The sequence below is a fragment of the Limulus polyphemus genome, unplaced genomic scaffold (assembly GCF_000517525.1).
Source record: "Limulus polyphemus unplaced genomic scaffold, Limulus_polyphemus-2.1.2 Scaffold3980, whole genome shotgun sequence".
In the NCBI taxonomy this organism is placed as follows: domain Eukaryota; kingdom Metazoa; phylum Arthropoda; class Merostomata; order Xiphosura; family Limulidae; genus Limulus; species Limulus polyphemus.
The window spans coordinates 1-9,204 of record NW_013669590.1 but is presented as its reverse complement, the minus strand read 5'-3'; the positions used below and the strand labels follow the sequence as shown (position 1 = coordinate 9,204).

General features: G+C 36.3%; 1 protein-coding gene across 1 annotated transcript in view; it reads right to left on the bottom strand.

The window, feature by feature from the left end:
• Nucleotides 1-9,198, bottom strand: part of LOC106470391 — a 21,648-nt gene extending 12,450 nt beyond the window's left edge. The window contains exons 1-2 of the mRNA XM_013930941.2: nucleotides 1,438-9,198; nucleotides 101-247 (exon numbers count right to left, since the gene is read on the bottom strand). Of these exons, the coding sequence (XP_013786395.2) occupies nucleotides 101-247; nucleotides 1,438-8,676 (7,386 nt within the window). The 5' untranslated portion in view covers nucleotides 8,677-9,198. The remainder of the gene's footprint in view (nucleotides 1-100; nucleotides 248-1,437) is intronic.
• Nucleotides 9,199-9,204: the final 6 nt, after the last annotated feature.

Below are 9,204 nucleotides of genomic sequence, written 5' to 3'. Positions count from 1 at the left end.
ATGATAAGCTAGTAAACGGTAACATGATAAACTAGTAAATGGTAACATGATAAACTAGTAAATGGTAACGATAACATGATACATGAACATATTAACATACCCTATTTTTTTCAATCTGGTTCTGCAGCTCTAAAATATCGTCTTGTATTTGTCCCAATTCAGCAAGTTGTTCCCGTATGTCATCTATCCAATTGAGTAGTTTAGAGATACTGTCTCCGGCAAACTTGTACTTCTCTTCAACGGCAGTCTTTGTGTCAGAAATAAGAATCAGTTAGAAATTAAAGTATGAGAAGCTATCTCATCACAGATGAGCAAAAAAACAATTGGCCAAATAAAGATTAAAATATTACCGAGTTAAAAACAACAACAAAGGAGTTAACAACTGCTACAACAATATAACTCTTTCATTAAAAAAATTTGAACTCTTATATGTCTTGTGTCAAAATAAATCCTTTTATAGTTTTACAGTAAAATAATACAATACATATTTTAAAGTATAATTAATCCCAGAACTATTAAAAACATGCTTGTCTAAGTCTAATAAGCCAGATCCGACAAGCTGTGAGAATTCAGGTTTGGTAGTAATGAATAACATTAGATTATAATAGCCAAGGTTTTTTTTAACACTGTTGTTTCATCGTGTTGATAACTGTTAGTTTAAAAACAATCAGTAATATAAAGGTTCAATATTCAACAAGAAAAGTAAATGATTTTCAATAAAAATACAAGTCTTTGTACATTAAGTTAATGACAAAGTTTTAAAGCACAAACAAAGTCTGCAGTAAACTCTTGTATACAACATACATTTGGTGCTCATAGCAACTAACCAGCAATAGCGATATTTACAATCAACCAACATTACAGGCTTTACAAACATTACAAACAAACAATTGTAACATTTACAGTCTACCAACAATCAATAGTGATATTTACAGTCTACAAACAAACAATTGTAATATTTACAGTCTACAAACAAACAATAGTAATATTTACAGTCTACAAACAAACAATAGTAGTATTTACAGTCTACCAACAATACTGGCAATTACGGCCTGCAAACAAACAATTGTAACATTTACAGTCTACCAACAATCAATAGTGGTATTTACAGTCTACAAACAAACAATTGTAATATTTACAGTCTACAAACAAACAATAGTAATATTTACAGTCTACCAACAATACTAGCAATTACAGCCTACAAACAATCAATAGTGGTATTTACAATCTACAAACAAACAATAGTAACATTTACAGTCTACAAACAAACAATAGTAGTATTTACAGTCTACCAACAATCAATAGTGGTAACAATTGTTTGTTTGTAGACTGTAAACTATTGTTTGTTTGTAGACTGTAAATTAGACTGTAAATACCATGAACAAGCAGCACTTTCAAAGTTCTAGAACAATATTTTTATCAGAACAAAAGGCTTACCCTAGTTTCTGCTGTGATGAACAGACCAGTCATCCAAGCTTGCACAAGAGTGATGTATTGTTGATTCTGTGGATTAAAGACAACACCTTCCCTGGGGTTGAGCAAACATTCATCAGCAGCTTGTTGGATGGTCAAAATTCGTCCCGTACCAGGATCTCTGAACACAGTATCAGTGGGGTCAATGAGTCCAGAGTCTATAGCCTGAAGCAAGGTAATGAGATGTTCTGTAAATGGATCTCTGAAGGATCCACTATCTGGATCATAAGCTCCATACTCCAAAGCTTCCAATAAGGAAAGGGGTCTTCTTGGTGTGATGATCAGATTAGCTTCAAGAGCTCCTTCAATTGTCAGGATCTGATTGGTACCAGTATTTAAAACTGTACTTTTGTCAGGATCAAGAATTTCTTGTTCAAAAGCTGATAATATTTTTACAAGTTTTTTTCTTTTGGTGTCCTTGATAACTACTGAATTTGGATCCAAAACCCCCTGTTTTAAGGCACCATATAGTGGGATACTTTTCTCAGAATCTGGATGTTTGAACTGACCATTGGTCAAATGCAAAAGGTCGGAATCAATTGCTTGATCAAATGTTTTTGGTTCCCGAAAGAAAATGACAGTTTCCTGATCAAAAGTAATAGTCAGTGTTGTGGCTTTTTCAGTCATAGGGTCAAACATGACCTTCTTCTTTACATCAAGCAACCCATCTTTAATGGCCTGTTTCAGGGTCTTGAATCGTCCACTTACTGGATCCTTGATCACAGCAGATTCAGGGTCAATCAGTTCATTTTTAATTACCTCCTCCAGCATGAGTCCTGCAGTACTACTGGCATCCTTAAAGGTGCCTTTGGTAAAGTCTATTGATTCTTGCTGTACGGCTTGATGGAATGTGGTTGGTCGTTCTGTTGAAATGATCATTCCACGCTCAAATGCAATTATAATGGACACAAAGTTGCCTGTCAGTGGTTCTCTAATAGTGCCTGTGCTCACATTTATAAATTTCTGCTCTATTGCTACTTGAATTGGCATCAGTTGGTCAGTTTGTGGATCTCTGACAAATGTGCTGCTGCCATCAATCAGTCCATGTTCAATTGCTTGAGCAAGATTTAACTGGTCGCCAGTAGTTATGTCTGTAAACTGTCCAGAAGCTGGATTAAAAAGCTTCATCTTTATTGCTTCTTGTAGAGTAAGTGGCTTCTTGGCACTCACAATCAAGCCTTCTCCCACTGCATCATAAAAGTTGAGTTCCTCCTTACTTACTGGTACCACGTAACATCCTCGGTAAGGATTGATTATCTTGGCATGGATGGCTTCTGGAAGTTTCATGTATTTTCCTGTATTTCTATTTTTAATGATTGAGGTTTCATTGTCAATCACTTCCTCCTTTATGGCATCTTCTAGAGACAGCTGTGTACCATTAGATGGATGAACTATTTTTCCAGTTTGAGCACTGTAAAGGCCCATAGTAACAAATTTATACAACCCCAAAGGCTTTTCTATGTCAACAATGAGACCTTTCTCAAGTGCCACATTCAGAGGCAGTTCAATAGATGTGTCTGGTTCTCTAAACTTGCCACTTTGCTGATCTATGATGCCTGCATGTATAGTTTCCTTCAGTGTTTGAAGAGTGCAAGTAGATCTTTCCCAGTAGCAAGGTAAACTAGCATTGATTACAAACTGTCTAACAGCCTCTTGAAGAGTGATCATTTTACCCGTGCTTGGATCAGTGAACTTACCCATTTCTTCATTATAAAGCCCTTGATGTATTGCTTTTTGAACTGAAATGGATATTTTACTCTCCATGATTAGATCAGACTTAAAAGCTGAGACTAAAGTTATCTCCTGTCCATCTGGTTGTGTTAATTTTCCAGTCTCTTGATTTAATAATCCAGCTTCAATAGCATCAATAAGGGTAAGTTGTTTCAAAAATCCAGTTTGAGTATCTCTTAAGTGAGCAGAATCAGGATCAATAAGGTGACTATTGATGGCTTCTTGCAAAGTAAGCCACTGTCCAAGGGAAGGATCCAGGAACTTTCCTGTGGTTTCATCATAAATCCCTTTTCGAATAGCTTCTCGGAGTGCTAGAGGTCTACTGATTTCAATCAAAAGACCATGGTCTAAAGCTTCTTGGAAGTTGACTTTCTTGCCTGCCTTATTCAAAGTGATTTTCCCTTCTTTGACATCTACAACTCCATCCAACATAGCTTGACTGAATGTTAAGATGTTCCCTGATATCCCATCTTGAACGAGGGTAGAAGTAGGATCAATTAAACCACTAACAACAGCTTTGTCTACTGTCAATTTTTCCAGTGATTCTGGACTTGCAAATTTACCAGTTTTTGGATCATAAAATCCTTTATAAATGGCCTCAGGTAGTGAGAACCCTCTCTTTGCTGGAATTATGAGACCCCTGTCTAGGGCATCATAAAAGTGCATATTGGAGCCTAAACTTGGATCAGTAACAATTCCAGAAACAGGATCAATGATACCAATCTTAATTGCTTCTATAAGAGTTAACATGTCATTTGATCGTGGATCTTTTACTGTTAAAGCTTTCTGCTCAATCCATCCACGTGTTACAGCTTCTTCTAAAGATATTTTTTCACCTTTATCTGGATCAATCATTAAACCTGTTTCTGTATCATACATACGATTTTCAAGAGCCTCCTGAAGAGTCCATGGAAACCTTGTAGTTATCAAGAAACCATTCAAAACAGCAACATCTAATGTCATTATATTCGGATATGTAAGTGTTCCTCTCTGTCCATCTACTATGCCAGTTGTGATAGCTTCTTTAAGAGGGATGAGAATCTGAAATCTGGCATCCTTCACCTGAGCAGATTCAACATCAATGAAACCATTATGAATGGCTTCATCTAATGTAAAATCATCACCAGTGACTGGATCTTCAAACCTTCCTGTGTCCGGTTTGTAAAATTCTTGATTAATGGCATCAATCAGTGAAACCTGGATTCTGTTACTAATGATTAAACCATTGGTAACTGCTACATCTAATGTGAGGAAGGTGTTCTTAGCTGTGTCTTTCATTTTACCTGATTTGGGTACAATGATGTTTGTTTGTAGAGCTTCATCTAAGGACACATAGTTTTCATTTTTTGTGTCTCGTACTTTAGTAATAAATGCATCTACCAGGTTTTTCTTAACAGCTTCATATATGTTCATTTGATAATTAGTCACAGGATCCTTTATTGTGCCAGTATTTGGGTTATAAAGTTCTTTCTTGATAATTGCCACCAGGGACACAGGATATCTGAGGACAGTGATATAACCTCTCTTATATGCAGTGTTCAAACTTATCTCTTCTTTTGTTATAAGGTTTATATAGGTGTTATGATGTAGATTTATTAGCCCAATGTTTTCTGCTTCTTTCACAGAAAGCAAGTTTTCCATCTTTGTGTTATATATGACAACAGAGTTCGGATCTATCAGTCTGGTCTCCAAAGCCTTGGATAGTGGAATTTGGTTTCTTGAAATGGGGTGTATTATAGTTACACTTTCAGTGTCAAACAGTTTATTTTCAATGGCTTGCTGAAAGGTCAATGAGGTTAATAATGTGCTAGGTTTTTCATGTTCTGTATAGATGATCCATTCCAATTGTACAGCTTCAAAGAAAGAAATCCTTTGACCAGTCTTAGGATTCACCATCTGACCTGTATTCTTATCAATCAAAACCTTCTTTACAGCATCTAAAAGAGGAACAAACTCTTTTGATCTTAGATCCCTGACCTTAATTTTATAGGGATCAATTACTCCAAGGACCACTAGATCCATAAAAGTAGCTGGTTCACCAGTTTGTGGATTAACAAAACTTTCTGTATTTTGGTCATAATATCCTTCTTGTAAAGCGAAAGTAACTGATAAAGGTGTGGCCAATTCTGGTTTTTGTTCCACTAAAGTAACTTCCGTTTTGCTGCTGATTACAACAATCGCATCTGCTGGAACAGTTGCATCTTTCAATGCGTTTTGAACTAAAGATTTTTCATTGGTACTGGGACTAAAGATATAAGTTGTATCAGGATTAATTAAACCACTATCAACTGCTTCACACAGGGGCAAAGAATGACCTATGAACAATGGTGCTTCAAAGTCCTTACTTAATTCTGTAAATGTTTCTGTAAGGCATATTTCTGATCTGGCTAAATCTGTATCATCTTGAGGAGAAATTCTGTGTGTTTCTGGTGAGGAAAGATCTTCTTTTCTTGGTTTGCTTGGTGTCTTAGTTGAGGGTGGTTTCTCTTCTTTGGGAGAAAACTGTTTAACTTCTCTGCTGGGAAACGATGTACTAGTTTTAGATGAGGCTGAAGATGGTATTTTTTGTAAAGGCAGAGACTCGGATTTAGGTTTCTCTTTTGAGGCCAAACTTTTTAATCCTTCCAGTGTTGTCATTCCACCAATAACTGGTTCACTAATAACAAATACAAGGCCCATTTTTGTTGCTTCAATTGTTGTTATCCTCTTTCTTGTGATAGAGTCAAGGATTTTTCCAGTTTTAATGTCAACTTTTCCCATTTCTATGGCCTCTTTCGTGGTCATAGGCTGCCCAGTAGGTACATCGTAAATCACTGCATCCAGATCTACAAAACCTTCATCCATAAGCTCTTCAAATGTAACTAATTTCTGTGTATTTGGATGATGAAAGAGCTCAGAGTTTTCATCATACAGAACACTAAATACTTGCATAATTGTGTATTTAATCACTTCTTGTGTTGGAAATTCTTCAATAGGATTCAAAAGACCCTCAGAAATAGCTTGAGAAATGGGAAGTGTTTTTCCTGTGAGTGGCTCAGTAAATGTTTGATCTGACAGGCTGAGTAGTCCACGTTCCAGTGACTGGATAAATGTCAATGGTTCTGTTGTCCTCAGTGTCTGAATATTAATTTTGACAATTCCACGACTCTTGGCATCTTCAATTGGAATGATTTCACCTGTCTCAGTATCTTCCACCTGCCTTGGACTTGTCATAATATATCCCGGCTGAAGCTCTATTGTTTGAGATTCCACAACCATACGTAAACTAGTGGTAGCTTGTGTTGGAAGAGTCTTTAAAAAGGATTCCACAGAGATAGACTGTGGTAAAATTGGTTTCATCTGGAGAAGTCCAGTATCCACAGCTTCTTGTACTGGTAGATCCCTTCCTGTTCTAGGATGTTTCATGGTACAGTTTATTGAATTAATTAAACCCTTATCTAAGGCCTCCAGCACTTCAATACTATCTAAAATTGGTGGGATTGGCAGAATCATAATAAGACCTTGCTTTATAGCATCTCTTAGAGGAGTACATTTGTTTGAAATTAAGTGAACAAACTCCTTGGTCTCAGTATCAATAAAGCCATATTGAAGAGCAACAGGGAATGTTAATCCCAGTAAAGGCATGTTATCTATACGAAACATCCTAGCTTTTTCAAAGACTCTGTAATTTTTAATGGCATCCACAAGACTAACTATACTGCTAGTAGTACGAACCTCTAATGTATTTTGATCTATAATACCTTTTTCTATAGCTTCTTCTAAAGTTATAATTCGTTTGGTAACAGGTTCTAAAACTTGAGAAAGTGGATTAATTATCTCACAGAGAAGAGACTCATTCAGTGTTAACAATAGACCAACTTCAGGATGAATTATTTTCTGTTCTGCTGGCAGTACAAGGCCTTGGGAAACTGCCTCTGGTAAGGCTAAGCTTTGACCTACAGGCAAAATCAGTTTACCACTAACTGAATCCAGGATACCATTTTCTAAAGCTTCTAGAATGTTTACAGTTTGACCTTTACAAGGATTGGGAATTGTTCCACTGTTACCATCAATCAACTTAAGTCTAATAGCTTCTGTCAAAGTCATTGGCTTTCCATCTGACCCTTTCCTGTTTCCTACTTCAGTTAAGATGTTTGCTGTGTTACTGTCTAAAATACCCTCTTTAGCTGCCTCTCTGGGAGACATTATTCTTCGACGAACTTTCTGCAATGTTATTCCTTCTTGTGCCCATGCTCTACCAATTGTAACTTCAAACCCTGGTTCAGGATACAACTCTGGAGGAGTTTCAATATGTGAAATGTCAGTAGTTTCTCTGCTTGGAATTTTTAGGGGTTTCTCTGGTTCTGTAGAAAATCTGAATTTCTCTTTACTTATAACTTCACCACATGACTCTTTCTGATCTATAGCCTTTGTAATGGTAACAAACTCTTTAATCTGACCTTCATGAACCTTTGAAAAAGTTTCAGAATCAATTATTCCTCTCTTTAACGCCAATTCCAGAGGTATACATTCTCCAGTTTTAGGATCTTCCAGAGAAATTATTGCTTTTGACTGCATGGTTCCAGTCTGTGGACTGCTTTTAAATGACTTCATTATTTTGGTTTCACTTGTTCCTTGGATAGGAGCTAATTTTATTACACCATCTTTAAATGCCTGCTTAATTGGTACTTTCCTACCTGATGTTTCATCAGTGTAGTCTCCTGTTTGTGTATCTACAACCCCTTTGTTCATTGCCTCATCTAATGGAATGTCTGTACCTGTTTTTGGTTCCCGAACACTGAATAGTTGACCATCAATTTTTTTTAAACTAACTGCTCTGGTTAATTCCATTTTTTCCCCATTAGTACCATCAAGAATAAATACTGATTCTGGTTCAAAATATATATTTGGAGCTATTTCTATATATTCAACAGTAATAACATGAAGTTCTTGTGACTTTGGAAAACCTCCCACTTCTGATAAAATCTCTAAAGAAGTAGATTTATCAAAATCTCCAGCCACCACAGTTAATTGGTCAAACTGGTCACCCATTTTTGTAATATGAATCTCTTTTGTGGTTCTTTCTTCAATAACCTGTCTCCTCTCCTTAAGGAGAACTAACTTTCTCATAATAGCTTCCTTCATGGTGAATTTTTCTTTAGTTTTGTTGTTGATATAATGACCAGTAGAATCCAGAATCCCTTTCTCCACTGATTTGAGCAAGGATATGGCATGTCTCGTTGAGGGTTCCAAAACTGTTGCAGAATTTGGATGAATAACTTGTAACCTAAGGGTTTCTTCAAAAGATACTAATCTATCTGTACCTGGAACCATAAATAGTCCCATTTCTGTGTCAAACATTTTTTGATCAATAGCTTCCTTCAAGAACCATCCATCCGGTGGTAATTCAAATCTTTCAGTTGTTTCTTCAATCACTCTGATTCCAGTTCTCTTCTCTTCAAGTAACAAAGTTGGGGAAAGTACTTTTGGCATGTCTCTTTCAGCTTTTTCTTTAATTGGAGGTGGAGTTTTATCTTTAACTGATGGTTTATCAGCAGGAGACACTTTATATACAGGTTCTTTAGATGGAGATGGTAATTTTCTTGTTGGTTTTTCTTTAGTTGGAGATGGTGTTTTCCTTTTACTGACGCTTTCTGGGAAGGTGATGGCACTTGATCTTTGGCTCCTTTAGATGGTGATGGTAGTTTTCTTTCAGGTTTGTCTTTAGTTGGAGAAGGAGTTTTTACTTTTACTGATGCTTTCTGAGTAGGTGATTGCATTTGATCTTTGGCTTCTTTAGCTGGTGATGGTATTTTTCTTTCAGGCTTTTCTTTAGTTGGAGAAGGAGTTTTTACTTTAACTGGTGCTTTCTCAGTAGGAAATAGCACTTTCTCTTCAGGCTCTTTAGGTTGAGCTGATAATTCTATTTCTTCTTCTCCAGTTAAGAAAGGTGTTTTTTCTATACAAGATGGTACCTTTTCTTCAGGTTCTTTAATTGGAGAAGGTGTTTTTTCTTTAACT